Source organism: Colletotrichum godetiae (genome assembly GCF_030913485.1).
Source record: "Colletotrichum godetiae strain CBS 193.32 chromosome Unknown BDP55scaffold_7, whole genome shotgun sequence".
Classification (NCBI taxonomy): domain Eukaryota; kingdom Fungi; phylum Ascomycota; class Sordariomycetes; order Glomerellales; family Glomerellaceae; genus Colletotrichum; species Colletotrichum godetiae.
The window spans coordinates 559945-574937 of record NW_026851255.1 but is presented as its reverse complement, the minus strand read 5'-3'; the positions used below and the strand labels follow the sequence as shown (position 1 = coordinate 574937).

Here is a 14993-nt window from a genome sequence, read left to right as displayed (position 1 = left end):
GGGTTTGATATAACCAGGCGGGCAGTTCAAATCTGGAAATTTACTTGTCACGCCCCAAAAAGAAACTCGGAGTGGGAAAAAGGTCTGGGTCCCGAAATCGCCAGGGGGAGAAAGTGGCCCTCCATATTCATCGTAAACTCTCCATGATCGTCGTCAATCGTCCCGGAAGACTGCAGCCGCCAAAGTGTATTGCTCCGTCTCACCGCGCAAGGAAGGGTATGGGTGTGTTTGAGAGGGAAAGAGACATTTAACCAGCCATGCCCTTGCTGACGGTCTTGAGAATGGAGTCGTACTCGATGTCGTCGGCATCGTTGGCCTGGAGCTCGGTCGCAATACCAGTGAGCGAGCGCTTCAGGGCCTCCTTGGAGGAGGCGTAAACCATCTTGGCCTATTGTGATAGGTTAGCAACAATTCAATTGAGCTATGCGAGAGGAGCTGGGACTGACCATGACACCGGCATCATCGGGGGACCAGGCGAGGAAGGTGATCTTGTTGCTATTGGGGTATTAGCTGCAGGTTCCAAGTTGGGCGAATGCGGGGCAACGTACCGCTCACCCTCGCCAGAGGCAAGGCTGTACTCGAAGTCGTAGACGGCGTAGCGGGGGCCCTTGCCAACAGCACCCTGATGCATTGTTAGGATTGTCTTTAAATTGCAGCATTGTGTCGCGGGAAGCAAAGAAACGTACGCTCTTGGACTTGGTCTGGGCGTTGATCAGCTTCTCGCGGAAGTTGTCATAGTCCTTATCGGCCGAGGCCTCCTCGACGACGATCTCCTTGTTGTCGTCCGAAAGCTTGTAGATGATGTACTTGTACTTCTTGGAGAGCTTGAGCTCGTTGTAGGCCGTTATGCACTCCTGAGAGACTTGCGCTCTGGTGGAGAAAACCGGGTTAGCATGCGCGCCGCCTTGCTGAGGTGATAGATGGAGCCAGCTTGTCCTGCTCCGCTGGGGTCGTCATCGAACGAGCGGTAGAGTCGCCCATCAAATGGTTCGTCGGCGCAGAGGTACGAGGCTCTTCGGAAGGGGGAAATACGAACCCGGATTGAGACTGCGATTGAGATTAGCATGGTGTTTTGGTAGACGGCTGATCCTTGGAAGCTTTTAGTTACTCACCATGATGCTGGTCTATGGCGGGGGTGTGGCTAGGAGAAGAGGCGGGAAAGTGGGCTGAGAGCAGATTAGCAACTAAGAAACGGGAGGGAAATTGAATGTTTTAATAATGTTTGCCGTGCAAAGCAGAATGGAAAATGGGGTGCCTACTTCAAGATCGAGTGGTTCGGCCGGGAGATTTGCTGCACGGAGGGTGGTGGCAGAAAAAGAGGCAACAGCTTGCTTTCGGGTGATGAGGTATCTTGGACAGGAACGGAGGAGTTGGGTCACAGTGGAGGGGAAGCGGGCGAGAAAAACACCCGCATGGTGGGGTTGTTGTCCAGGTGAGATTGGAGCACGTGACTATCTGCGTCAGCCACAGGAGGTTGACGAATCCCACCCCAGGCGGCAGTCAACAGACAGGGCCTGAACTTGGGATCTCTTGTTGGGGGGACAGCCCATTGCAAGGGGCGACGAGCTCCTGTTGCTTGGGTTAAAATAAACACAGGAAGTCATCACCAAAAAAGCAACGATGGGTGCCTGTTTACGTGACGTGGACCGGGCTGCACTTAACGGTTGCCTACCTTACTTGTCAGCATGAAGAAGCCAAGGAACTCTACCACTAAAAAGTAGCGGCCGACACACTGGCCCAATTCTTCAAGCTGTCACTGGACTGTCAAATACCGACCAACGTCAACACACTGTGCACAGCTCCAGTCCTGTCAATGCATGCATGCGATCTTTGTTTAGTTGTTCTTTAACTCGTTTTGCTTCCTTTCTTTCATCTTACATAACTTGCTAGTGCTATTGTACAATACAGAGCTCTCATGTCCCCTCAGGGATACTGCTGCGTAAAAGGGGGAAAGAGGGGAGATTAGTACAAATGGCCGCAGTTATACATCCTTTTTAACAGTAACACCAATGCCCATGCCCCTCGCCCAGTTGACTTTTTTTAATACAAGGAAGACATTTTGATCATGGATCATGTTTTTACATCATACCACCCATGCCTCCCATTCCGCCCATACCACCCATGCCGCCCATAGGAGGACCTCCTGACTTCTCTTCGGGAGCCTCAACAATGGCGACCTCAGTGGTACCGAGCAGGGAAGCAACACCGCTGGCATCAACCAGACCGGTGCGGACGACCTTGAAGGGGTCAAGGATACCGGCGGCAATCATGTCGACGTACTCGCCCTTGGAGGAGTCGAAGCCCTTGTTGAAATCGCTGGCGAACTCGTCGGTGAGCTTGCCGACGATGACGGAGCCCTCAAGGCCAGCGTTCTCGACGATGGCGCGAGCAGGGCGGGTGATGGCGTTCTTGACGATGGTGACACCAAGCTGCTGGTCGAAGTTGGCGGTCTTGACATCCTTAAGAGCAAGGGCAGAGGCCTTGATAAGGGCGGTACCACCACCGGGCAGGATACCCTCCTCGACGGCGGCGCGGGTGGCGTTCAAGGCATCGACGAAGCGGTCCTTCTTTTCACCAACCTCAACCTCTGAAGAGCCACCGACCTTGATGACGGCGACACCACCAGAGAGCTTGGCCAGACGCTCCTGGAGCTTCTCCTTCTCGTACTCGGAGGTAGTGGGGTCGTTCATGACACCACGGATCTGCTCGCAGCGCTGGGAGATGGAGTCCTTGGCGCCCTCACCGTTCAGGAAGATGGTGTCCTCCTTGGTGATGGTGATGGAGCCGGTGGAGCCGAGCATGTCGGGGGTGGCCTTCTCGAGCTTGATGTCAAGCTCCTCGCTGAAGACGGTACCGTTGGTAAGGACAGCCAAGTCACCGAGGATGGACTTGCGGTTGTCACCGAAGCCGGGGGCCTTGACGGCAGCGACCTGGAGCTGACCACGGAGCTTGTTGAGAATGCAGACGGCGAGAGCCTCACCCTCGATGTCCTCGGCAATGATGACGAGAGGACGTCTCAGCTGGGTGGAGGCCTCAAGAGCGGGAATGATGTCCTGGACGGCAGAGATCTTCTTCTCGGAGAGGAGGATCAGGGGCTTCTCGAATTCGACCTTCTGGGACTTGGCGTCGGTGATGAAGTAGGGGGAGACGAAGCCGCGGTCGAAGCGCATACCCTCGGTAACCTCGAGCTCGTCGACCAGAGTCTTGCCCTCCTTGACGGTGATGACACCCTCCTTGCCGACCTTCTCCATGGCCTTGGCAATCAGGTTGCCGACCTCCTGGTCGCCGTTGGCGGAGATGGTGGCGACCTGGGCAATCTCCTCGCTGGTGGAAATATCTCTCTTGTTCTTCTGGAGGAAAGCAACGACCTCATCGACAGCAGCCTGGATACCACGGCGCAGGTCCATGGGGTTGCAGCCAGCGGCGACGTTCTTGACGGTCTCGGAGAAGATGGAACGGGCGAGGACAGTGGCGGTGGTAGTTCCGTCACCGGCGGTCTCGTTGGTCTTTGAGGCGACGTCCTGGATGAGGCGGGCGCCGAGGTTCTCGAACTTGTCCTTGAGGGTAATTGCCTTCGCGACAGTTACACCATCTACCAATCTATTAGCTTATTGATGAATTCCATCTCAAGTGCGTCTCTCCTTACCCTTTGTGATCTTGGGGGAGCCATAGCTGGACTCAATGAGGACATTGCGACCCTTGGGGCCAAGTGTTGTCGCGACGGCCTTGGCCAGAGTATCAGCACCAGCGAGCAGGGCGGCACGGCCCTCGACACCGAACTTGAGCTCCTGTAGACTGATTTAGCATCCTGAAGCTGATGGTATTGCCAATGCTTCGTGACATATTGACTAACCTTGTGGGCAAAGCGAAGCTGCTGTCCCAGGCCGGCACCGGCACGGAACTTGCTGGGAGCAGCAGAGAGGACGGAAGCTCTCGCGCGGGAAGTAAGTGCGCGCTGCATCTTGGATCTTATTATGAGGGTATCTAGGTAAGAAAGAAGAAATACAGAACTAAGGATTGAAGGTGTCGCCGGGTTTGAATCACACGTGTCGCTCCAAGGAGATGAAGTAAAAAGTTGCAGTGAGTGATAGAATTGGAGAAGCTTCCCGTTGACGGCTCCAAAAATTTATCTCGGACGTTCGGCTAAACGAGGTCCCTTCGAGCGCGCCATGACCAAAAGGGAATAGCGCAATTGTGGGTGCATTTCTACCGTCTTCCAATGGCATCTGTCTCCATTCTCAGCATCCGCACATGGTATCCCCTAGTGACCATTGCCGAATATTGACATGGGTTCGACCATCGGAGAACATCGGCGGACGATCGACTGCGGGCTTCTCCTGAGCAGCTGCACCATCTTGCCAAGCAATAATTGCGGTGTACGGAGTACGAGGTACAGAGCATGAACTCCGACGTCGTAGCAGCTCAGCAAACATTGGATGGCACTTTAAGCAAGTCACGAGAACTGCCATCCGAGCAATGCGTTAGCCGCATGCGAGTTACACCTAGATTCAACGGTGCAACGTTTCAAACAAGCTTCTTTTCTTAGTCTTTTCATAGGTGCGCATGCCTCGACTTTGTTGCAGCATCTCACTGTACTTGAAACATCAAGAAACGGCGCGCCGGCGCCGTGGCGCCGTGATGCAACCCCTAACCTCTTGGCCGCGCTATCGCAAGGATGAGAATGCTACTGCAAGGGAGTTATAGGGCCTGTTGCGCGAGACCGAGTTAGAATAGGCACGATCTTCTTGCAACATATATCCTTAATTTCCAACTCGCTTGAGCAAGGGGCCAGAGCAGCTCTCCTGAGCGATGGTGTTCTTACAGTACGGAGTATAAGAAGGGAGTTGGTCGAAGCCAAAGAACCGGAAGATATCGCAAGATCATCACCAGCATCCAATACTCTAATCTCTCAAATACACATTCACTCTTTCTGCAAACATGAAGTTGTCACTCCTTGCCGTCATCGTGGCCTCCGCCTCTGCCGCTCAAGGCGCCATCACCTGGACGCTCGAGAAGGCCGCCAACCCCACGTCCGACCAAAGCGACGCATACACCAAAATCGAAGCCGCCATGAAGCTGGCCGTCGCAAGACACGCAAAGTTGGGAAGTGCCAGCAAGACTATCCGCGTCTACTACACGCCCGGCGTTCCTACTGCCGAGGCCAACTACAACGGCGATCTCCGTTTCGGATCGAACCGATCTTACATGAACGAACGTACGGCGCTCCACGAGATCTCACACACACTCGGCGTTGGTCAGACTGCCGCCTTCGACTCCAAATGCTCATCCGGCGACTGGGCTACGGCATTGCCCCTGCTCCGTTCATGGGACGGCTCTAGTGCCAAGATCAGCTGTGGCGGCTCGCATTTCTGGCCGTACGGTCTTAACTACGATACCGAGTGGAGCGAGACAAACGGTGATCGTCACGTCAAGATCATCAATGCCATGCTTGCTGATGGTATGTGAGGAGAGAAGGATTCTACATTTTCAAATTCGTGTACAAATTTTGTGAAATGAGATTGAAGCCTACGTTTCATTCGACTGTACATACATGGCAAGACCACGAGAAGCAAATTGTGCTGGTCTTCTCTTAAATATAACATCCACTTCACACCTAAGTTGGGTGACAGTCTATCTCTGTGGAATACCATGCCTCTGGAGCTATTCATAGCCGGGTATTATAAGTCAAACAAGGAATCCAGCGCACTTTATTCGCAGAAACTCGGTTGACAACTTGGTATGAGAAGCTCAAAGCGTTAATCCATTGTGTCTCATGCTCATAATAGGCCTTGGGCGCTACTATCAATCGATCAAAGCAAATGGAACGGAGGTTAGAAAAGCAAAAGCTCCCGTATGTAGAGCAAATCTCTTGCCATTGCTTAGTCTAATCAGCACCAATTGTCGCGCTGTCTGCTGTTGTGCCCTCCTCCACTGTAAAATACTCTCCACTGCCAAAAAGGGCCAAGGAATATGTCAAAAGAGGCAGTGTGGGAAAAGGAAAGGGAAAGGAGAAAAGTAGACCAAATAACAAACGCACACAACTGCATATTTCTCTTCCACTTGTGTTGCCTCGAATGCCAACGTTCGCATTATCCCAATCAAGACTTAATGACTCTTTGCCATGTCTAGTATGCTGAAAGCTGCAGGCTGTGCCATCCCATGGCACTCCATCTATTCATTGGAATTGACTAAAGTCGAAGGCAGTCAAATCGAACTCATTCAAGTCCAATCCCTGGGCATCGCCCACGTGAGTGAAACCAGTAGCTGCCGCGGGGAGATCCGCATTATCATGCTGATGGTGTTCGCCACGGGAACCACCGATGAAGCCGCCATTGACGACATCACTTGAACCATCGCTCAAAGCCTGAAAAGCGGGTTCATTAAGTGACGAAGTGCCCGGGGCTACATCCGTCGGAGTAGGGTTGTTGAAGGGGGTGGCAGCACCAGCTTCCTGACCATTGAAGCCTTGGAGATAGTTCTCCAAGTTGACTGGGAGTGGAATGGCAAATGTAGTGTACCCATTCTCCGTTCGTGGCGGGTACATGGTGCCAGATATTGACTGGAATCCACCACTTACGCTCTCGGGCACCTGAATAAGGTGGTATGCCACGGGAGCGAGACCCTCAACGTAAATTCGGGCTTCATTCGGGGGCGCATCTTGCTTCCAAGCCTCGATTGCTTGCATATACAACTGCGTGTTGTTCCCTCCGTTGAGCTGCTGATTCTGCGGCGGCCACTCCTGGTGGGCTTGTTCCGCCTGACTATGCTGATTTGAAGTATGCGTCTCGCTGAACGGTTGCTGCTGCTGGCCTTGGATGTTGTTCTGATCATCGTATTGAGCCTCAGCAAACTGCTGAGCCAGTTGAAACAGCAATGGTTCAGCTTGCTGTTGAGGATGCGAGTTCTCGTGAACCTGGTCATTCAACTGAGTTTCGTTGTCGTACAGATGCTGTCTCAACTGAGTAGGAGCTTGATGAGGGTCCTGGCGAAAAGGATCCTTTGAGGACTCTCCCAACTTTTGAATGTCAGCAATTGAAGAGGGACATTTGAATCAAAACTCACCTTTTCGGGGGCCTCATGGTTATTTGAGGGAACCTCATCCTCGTGGTCCTCCTCCATGGCATCATCCACCTCATCTTCGTCCGATTCTCCTTCGCCTGCTGCATTGGTCTTCAACTGCTAGTTGTCACCTTGCTGGCAGGGCTGGAAGAACGGCTCATCAAAACTGATGGGCCTGACGGCATCTTCGTTCTCCGGGGTAGGCTCATTGATATAGCCGCGTAGGTTCGTATCCTTCTCCAAGCTCTTGGCCTGACTAGGGAGAGGAGGAACACAATAGCCCATCTTGAGCAGTCTCTTGCGCTCTCGCGCTAGGAACTGGGTGAAGGCTGTCGATGTGACTCCGGTGAAGCACTTGGGGATGATGTCGTCCCAGGGCAACTTGCCGTGATCCTTGGCACAAATATACTGTACCCAGAGTAGAGTTACGAGCAAGGGGTCTTCCTCTATACCTGTGGTCAGTCACCGGGAACGGGGTTTCAACGGCAAGGATTTTACTTACTCCTCCACTGAATCAGGGCCCGGTTCTTCGGGCGACTGGCGACCTTGACACTCTTCTTGGGGGTCTTGTGATCCTTGGCAGAAGTTTTCTTCCTCGCCGTTGTGTTCTTACGGACTTTGGCGTCCTGCTTCACCTTTGGGACTTCAGGAAGCTTGCCCTTTGTCTGCTTTGAGGCTGAAAGTAATACTGTCAGTAAGAATCACATTCACTGAGATGCGATGCACAGTATTGGATTGAATGCCAGCTTACAGGCAAAGAGACAAGCCACCAGTAAAAACAAACACACAATGAAGTGATAGTTAAGACGAAAAGGAGATGCAGAAAACAAGCGAGGAGGGGATGCTTTAAAGGGAAGGCATTCTTTGTACAACAGAGGTGAGGAATAGTAGCAACGTGAAGTATGAACAGGCTCAAGGAGAGATGATCAAAGACTTACCACTGTGATCTCAATGAGGTGATTGATTGAATTATCAAGGTAGGTAAGGTCTCTGTACCGGAAATGTCCGCTTGTATTAATGAGGTGACGACGAGCTCTTGTCGCGATTTTGCTTAAGTAGGTGGTGGTTGGTGGTAGACAACGTCAGAGAGGCGCGGAATATCTCAGGAGGGAAGAGTCAAGATAGGCGCGACTTTGCATGGGTGTGAGTGCAAGAAAGAAGAGTAAGGTTGAAAGCAGGTGAAGGTTGCGAGGTTATTGACGGAGGAGGGCGGTTAGGGCCCGTGAGTGGGCAGGTCGGTATTGACCCCACTTGAGGCGGCTGGTCTGGTAAGGTACTAAGGCGTCTGCCTCGAGCAGAAGAAGACGACGCGTTGGGATTATTTGGGTTGCCGAAGGTGAGGGTAGCGGACGCGTGTGGGAGACGCGGTCATGACCTGCCAGGCAACCTGGAGGCTAGGCAGTTGCTAAAGATGTGGGAATGCCCTCAGGCGTTGCCGGGTGACGGTCCCGATTCTGATGGTCTTTCTGCGGTAAAAGGTAGCACCAGTATTTTTAGGCCCCCGGCGTCTTAAAGGGATGATTGTGGTATCTTCGTTAGTGCCCACGAATCTTACGGTGATAGACACCATATTCTTCCAACGGAACGAACAAAATATGATTGCTACACTGGCGGGTGAGCACATAGACATCTACCTTGAGGCTCCCAGTTGACTTGGGTGAGCGCAGCGACTCGCGGCAAGACGACTGCATCTGAATAATGTCGATAGACTTGAGAAATAAGAAGACAACCACAAAAGAGTGTTGATCTCACGATGGCACAAAGTACTCAATGTGAAACGAACTATTAATCTCGTGGTACGTACGGGTCAATCTACCGGTGATCTACAAAACCAATTTCCTCCCATCATGCCTTCCATCTTTCCAAAGCTTGGTGATCGGATGTGTTGTGTACGTCTCAGAGGGGGGGAGTGCTGGCCACAAAGTCGGACAGCTGAATGTTGAAGCCTCATCATAAGCTTCAATTCTTGAAACCCGTCGCCTTCTTCGATTGACCTCTTCCAGTAATAACCCGGAATAATCTCTTGAATCTGGACTTCGTGGGCTGCATGCTCATAGGCAAGGCCTGCTCATATTGTTGTCCTGATACTTGGACCGCAGAAGCGACGTCTTGTGCGCTGCCGGTGTGAAGCTCTCCACCAGTCGCATTGTATTGTTGTACCAGTGTAGCTGTAGCGTACCCGGGTGGTTGATCGTAGCTAAATTGGTGTTGCGTGGTGGAGAAATGTCGATGGGGAATAGGAGACAGTTGCTCCTTGATTGCAGCCTGAACTGAAGTTGCAATGATCGCTGGTAGGTTGGTGGCAAGCTGACTCAAGTCGGCTTGAACTGTTCCCAGAGCTGTGTTGAGCATGCTGAGGGAGCCGTTGAAAGTACTGCCCTGTGATGCCAGAACAGTGTTGAGAGTACTGATTTGAGCGTTCATGGCGCCACTCATAGCCTCTGTTGATGTACCGACTGCATTGCCCATGGTTGATTGTAGGGTCGACATGACCGATGCAAGGTTGTTCAGCTGAGCGGTCATTGCCCCATCGAAGCCGCTGAGCTGGCTATCGAAACGACTCATGTTACCCTCCATGCGAGTGGCATTCATGCGCAGAGGGTTGGCGACGTCAAGAAGAGTTCGCTCCGCAATCTGCATGAACTCCTCGGCGATGGCGTCCAAGTCGTCTTGTGTGGGATTATTGATGCCCTTGCGATGAAGTGCCGCCTGTGTAATCTCCAGCATGCGTGCTTCCTTGTTGATTGAGCTCATCCAGTTTTGAACTCGGTGATCCACCTCTTGAAAGTTGGCTGGGGCTCCATGTGCCTCATCGCGAGCCTTGATGCGGCGGGCGATGTCGACCTTGATGACGTTGTACTGCTGAGGTGGGGGGTGGATAGCCGGGTCGCCTCTTGCATCTCGAAGACTCTGAAGATGTTGGTAGTCTTCGACCGTGGATTGGGCATCCTCAAAGGCTGCTGTGGTGGCGGGAAACTCTCCTGTCTTGCGTGCTGCAGATATCGTCTGAGCCATACCTCGAATTTGGCCTGGTGCGTATGCCGTGTTTCCCACAAGGATGTGGTTCGCGAAACTTGGCATCACAGCAATTCTGGGGTGAGCCTGAGTAACAGTGTCCTTGGGGTCATTGGGGCCAAGGCCAGGGAAAGAAATCTCTGTATCGGCAGGCGAATCAGGCAACGAGAACAAGCTGTTGGTGTTGGTCGAAGTATCGGATCGGGGCGAAGAGGCGCCAGACGAGAGCTCCCAATGATTGTCCATGTCGGCACCGGGTGAGAGCGGAGAGGCAGACATTGCGTCGCGATGAATTGATGTCGCAGTTGCTATCGCGCGGTGGAGGAGGAAGATTTGATTGACTCCGTCTGCTAGGGTGATCAGTTATTTGTCCAAATTCGACGACCTGAAGTGGGAGACAAAAAAAGAGGCGAAAGAGGCCGCGCGCGACAAAATACATACCAATTGGTCCAGAAGCTGGAGATCTAGAAGGGAAGATATACTTCGTCTCTGATGACAGCGAGATGCTTGGCTTGTCGTTTGGTGGATTGAACGAAAATTGCTTTAGTCAATCGCTCGTCTGGTTTAGGGGACGGATGCCGCAATGAAGAAGGGAAGAAAAAACAACTTCGGTGCGTGGTTTGTGGGAGGGGGGAGAAATCAGAATTGCGTGTATGGCCTACTCAAAGGGAAGCCGGAATTTTTGGGGGCACGACTTTGTGTGCTCTCGGCTCAAGTGGCTGAGAAAATGTTTGCTGCTTGGTGAGGTGAGGGAAGGAGGTGAGGTGGGAGGAAGATGGGAGGAAGGTGCGATGAGAAGGTGAAGTGCAGGTTGAGCACTCTGGTTGGCTGCGCGACCTCTGGACGGAGAGGTCAGGCAGAACGTCCACGGGTGCAAGCGAGCATGAGGTGCTCCGGTGTGCCTTGAGTTTTTTCGAGAGGACAAATTTTCTAGGTATGGAATTGGGAAGGAAGGAGGGAGGTGCAGGGTGGAGTGTACCTGCCTCATGTATGCTTGCCTGTCTACGATATCTTCACGAGTGCGTCCGACTGTCCGAAGATGCTGGGAGACAACATGCTTGACTCTCATTACCTTAGCGAACTATCATGCCACGACTTAATTTTGCGTCTGGGATATTCAATTGGCAGTGTGAGTGTCCCTTGTGCTCCCAGTCCTAGGATGCAGACTTTGTGAAGGTCCGCCAGGTGTGTCTGAGTGGGAGGGACTAAACGCCCTAAGGATGACTGAAATCACCGGGGCGATGGGGGATGTACAGGCTTGAAGGAATGGGAGTTCCTTAATCATATTGACTGGGGTTTTCCATACGCTTACTTGCAAGATTGACGTTGTGCCCGTAAAAGCAGCACCGCCTGAAGGTCGGAGGACCTAGGACGGCAAACAAGGCATGCGATGAAGGAAATCGGGTAGCATTGTGTACCTCATGACAGACTCAAGATATCACTGATGCAGCTTATTCAAAGCCCAAGGTACGACAGACATTAGTTGTCATGAATCTGGAATGCAGGAAAAGTTACAATGAGTCTGTCTTCACACATGGATTAAGGGTGTCGTCGAAATTGAGCCCCAAATGCTCCGGAAGAAGTGGGATGACCCCTGCCGACCGTTGCCGAGACAGTCCCACTTGCCTAATCAGGCAGCACCATGGCGGACCCTTCAACGGCGCGCACGATTAGGTAGGTTTTCGGGTCTCACAAGGCCTGCATGTTGATCATTGCGTTGCGAAAGAAGTGAAAGTCACTCGTACTAGTTTGGGGTCTCTAATTGACCATCAATCATCTCTATTTCCATGTACGAGCCATCCCAGCCAGCAATCTGGTCAGCCATGACGGCTATATCGTCCCCATAGAGAGCTAATCCCCGGTCCTATGAGAAATTTGTTAGCAGGGTCTTTGAAGATCTGCGCGGGAACTACTCACATATCCCGACCAACTGTGCTGCTTCTAGCTCCCCATGTATCGCGCACGTATCTGGCCATGCGTAGACTGGCATTTCCGGCAGGAACCCCCAGCCATGATAGCAAGCTGGCATGTCGCTAAATCTCGGCATGCTCGTCGGCCTTGACATCATCTGCATTGAACCCTCGGTATTAGTATCGCTCGAAACGGACGCAGAAGGAGGACTTCGGGATCCGCCGCAATCGTGGATCGGGCAGTCGCTCGTCTTCTTCACAACGTAGAGAAGTTGCAAGTCGTCGTCATCGTCATCGCGGCCTCGGGGGATATCGCTGTACGAACCGTTGGTCGAGTCAGTGCCAGAGGCCTCAGGGTCCTCCTTGACCTTGAACTGAGGCGCATCCTCCGCATCGTCCTCGTCATTGTAGGACGAGACAGCCGGGTGGTTAGCCAGCTTGAGGCGCTTGGTCTCCTTGGGAGGAGTCTCAGTGGGGGCGCGCTTGCCCTTGGCCTTAGGTGTGGCCTTGCCCGGGGTCTTGGGGCTGGCACTGGCGCCACCAGGAGAGGCAGCACTGCCAATGGGGCCACCCTTGGACAAGTCGCTGGTCTTCATTCCGTAAGGCTTGAGAATGCGCTCGAATCGCTTGGCACTGGAAGGCACGCCACGTTAGCTTGTTCATGCATGCCGAAAACTCGATGGGAAGGAGTATAGTTGGAGTAATGACTCACGCGGCGGCCTTGGACGCGATGTTGCAATCATTAGCAACTGACTGAAAGTCGACCTGTTTTTGTCAGATACTTTGCGTCTCGACACAGAAGTGATTGGTGCGGCACTTACCTTTCCACCAGAGGAATGCTTGATGCAGTGAACCAGAAAGGTCACCTGGCCCTCAACATCGGTTCCGACAGAAGCCATGATGAGTAGAGTAGACGGAGTTGGGTGTGGGTAATAGTGCTGGAGGAAGTTGAGTATGAGTAGTGTTATTTGAAAATGAAGGCTGAGAGCAAGGTCTGAGTACTGGAAGGTTTGGGAGTTGTTGTGAAGAAGACTTGGGTTTGTGAGAAGTTCTGGTGAGAGGCTGCCTCAAATAGGCAAGCTTAGCTCTTGATAAACTCGAATGAACGAGAGCTACCAGGGCATGAGACAGGTGCAGGTGATACAAAACATGGATAGGTCAGGCAGGTGGTTGAAGGGTTTTATACATACGGCGGGAACTATCTGAATCAAAGATGGACGGAATGTGAGAGCATTCTGGACGAAAGCACAATGATCAGGCGATGAGGCAAGAAGTGTCCTAATAACATGCAGGAACAAGTATTTCAAGCTGTGAACACATCAGTCAGCTAGCTGAAGGAACTTTACTCTAAAGGCGGGAGCAATCTGGACTCAAGCTTGAATACTACAAGATAAGACGAGAATGATCTATGTGACAAGAGGCAGTCACAGGTAGTTTAAAACATGAATGAAGCAGACCAGGCAGGTGGTTGAAGAGTTTAAGCAATAATGGGGGGAGCACTTGAGACGAAAAGAGGACTGGACAGAATCATAATGACCAGACGGAACATCGAGAGCTACCTAATCCAACAAGAGGCATGACTTTGCGGTTCAAAAGGTGATAAGAGACAAGGCAGTTGGTCAAAGGAGTTTGAACAAATGGCAAGAGCAATTTGGACGAAAAGAAGACCAGACAACAGCACAATGATTAGACGAAGATTAAACAACAAGGCTAAAGCTACAAGAAGAACAGGAAAGAACAGTCCAGACCTGGGGGGGGGGGGGGGTTCAGAGGGGCAGCTGTTAGGACTAGGTTCTGCTTGGCATCCTTTCCTTCAAGTTAAGTAAGGAAAGACAATGACAGCAGTCAGAAAGAGTAGCTTGAGCTCTGGAAAAGCAAAACTTGGAAGCTAAATAGGTTTCACGTGTACTTTATGAATTCAACACAGGCACGGCTTATGGGATGACTGGGAATTGAGTTGCTCAAACTACCTGAGCATAATCTGCTATGACCCAATCCCAATCCAAGTCCTGTTCATTCCAAGACCATATGCAGAGAATTCGCCAGCTTCATATACCATGGCTGAGCACTCAACGACGAAGACCAATTGTTGCGGGGACGCTCAGTCGGAGTCGCTGTCGGGGTTGTTGAGCTCCGCCTTGGCAGCGGCTTCGCCATCAGTGTCAGACTCGAGCTTGCCCGAGATATCCTCATCGATTTCAGAGCCCGAAGACTCATTCTTCTTGCTCTATCGACTTGTTAGCATCCATAATGAAGAAAATATTCCAGGGATATTATTGCAGATATGGGATGCGACTAACCTTCTTCTTGCGCTGCGCGATGCCCTTCTTCTTGATGGGCGTCTTCTTGACTCCGGCAGGCTTCTTGGCAGGGCTGACAGCACTGGTGCCATCGGTGGCGGACCAGCCATGCTTCTTGGAGATCGTACGAAGGCGATCTCTAGCGCTCTTGCCATTGGCCAGGCCCATAATGCCAGCGACGTTGTCATAATCGATGTCGGGGCGGGTGTTCATGCTGTCAAAAACAGCCTTGACGAACTTGGTCTCGGCGTCCGTGAGGGAGGGGACAGCGTTCTCGCCCTCGGCAGCGGTGGACTTCTTGGGAGGCATGATGCTAGCTCAAGTCAGTAAACTTTTCAGTCTCAAAATGAGATGAGACATTGAAAAGTAAAACTAACGATTGCTTCTGAATGATATATAGATATCGATGTGTGAGCAATGTCTGGTTGGGCAGGTTACCAATGTTTCTGCTGAGTTTTGGGTGACCTGAGAAGAATGTGTATAGAAGGAAGAAATAGTTTTTTTTGGCTTCAGCTTCAGTCGAAGGGGTTTTAACCCCCATAGGCACCGGCCCATCAGTCGAGAAGGTGCCTTCACTCAGAGTACTCGCCTTGTGAGACTGGGTGCTTGGCTACCTGAGGCCAGGCGCTCGATCCGGGACGGAGTAGAGCAGTCAAAGTTCCGAAGGGTGAGGCTACAGAAGGGAGTTTGGCGATACTGAAAGTTCTAG

At 52.1% G+C, this 14993-nt stretch overlaps 6 protein-coding genes across 6 annotated transcripts; 1 reads left to right on the top strand and 5 right to left on the bottom strand.

The window, feature by feature from the left end:
- Positions 1 to 66: 66 nt before the first annotated feature.
- BDP55DRAFT_757855 (cofilin/tropomyosin-type actin-binding protein) lies at positions 67 to 1115 on the bottom strand (the record flags this gene model as incomplete). Its single annotated transcript, XM_060580791.1, has 5 exons — positions 67 to 388; positions 447 to 495; positions 549 to 622; positions 687 to 944; positions 1113 to 1115. The coding sequence occupies 5 exons, from the start codon at positions 1113 to 1115 to the stop codon at positions 248 to 250; spliced, it is 525 nt and encodes a 174-aa protein (XP_060433541.1). The 3' UTR covers positions 67 to 247.
- A 963-nt stretch (positions 1116 to 2078) lies between these two features.
- Positions 2079 to 3961, bottom strand: BDP55DRAFT_628389 (chaperonin GroL; the record flags this gene model as incomplete). The annotated part of the gene is made up of 3 exons (XM_060571896.1): positions 2079 to 3592; positions 3647 to 3788; positions 3854 to 3961. The coding sequence occupies 3 exons, from the start codon at positions 3959 to 3961 to the stop codon at positions 2079 to 2081; spliced, it is 1764 nt and encodes a 587-aa protein (XP_060433540.1).
- A 743-nt stretch (positions 3962 to 4704) lies between these two features.
- Positions 4705 to 5636, top strand: BDP55DRAFT_380708 (ricin B lectin). Its single transcript, XM_060567157.1, has one exon. It carries the CDS (start codon positions 4939 to 4941, stop codon positions 5464 to 5466), a length of 528 nt encoding a protein of 175 aa, XP_060433539.1. The 5' UTR covers positions 4705 to 4938; the 3' UTR covers positions 5467 to 5636.
- Positions 5637 to 8852: 3216 nt separating this feature from the next.
- On the bottom strand, positions 8853 to 10384 carry BDP55DRAFT_575761 (uncharacterized protein). Its single transcript, XM_060570778.1, has one exon. The coding sequence runs from the start codon at positions 10351 to 10353 to the stop codon at positions 9019 to 9021; it is 1335 nt and encodes a 444-aa protein (XP_060433538.1). The 5' UTR covers positions 10354 to 10384; the 3' UTR covers positions 8853 to 9018.
- Positions 10385 to 11818: 1434 nt separating this feature from the next.
- BDP55DRAFT_725258 (uncharacterized protein) lies at positions 11819 to 12883 on the bottom strand (the record flags this gene model as incomplete). Its single annotated transcript, XM_060578994.1, has 4 exons — positions 11819 to 11938; positions 12002 to 12617; positions 12697 to 12749; positions 12806 to 12883. The coding sequence occupies 4 exons, from the start codon at positions 12881 to 12883 to the stop codon at positions 11819 to 11821; spliced, it is 867 nt and encodes a 288-aa protein (XP_060433537.1).
- Positions 12884 to 14085: 1202 nt separating this feature from the next.
- Positions 14086 to 14593, bottom strand: BDP55DRAFT_725257 (uncharacterized protein; the record flags this gene model as incomplete). Its single annotated transcript, XM_060578993.1, has 2 exons — positions 14086 to 14211; positions 14285 to 14593. 2 exons carry the CDS (start codon positions 14591 to 14593, stop codon positions 14086 to 14088), a joined length of 435 nt encoding a protein of 144 aa, XP_060433536.1.
- Positions 14594 to 14993: the final 400 nt, after the last annotated feature.

Coding starts and splice junctions, on each gene's coding strand:
- BDP55DRAFT_575761 (XM_060570778.1), bottom strand. CDS start 10,353: ATGTCTGCCTCTCCGCTCTCACCCGGTGCCGACATGGACAATCATTGG.
- BDP55DRAFT_380708 (XM_060567157.1), top strand. CDS start 4,939: ATGAAGTTGTCACTCCTTGCCGTCATCGTGGCCTCCGCCTCTGCCGCT.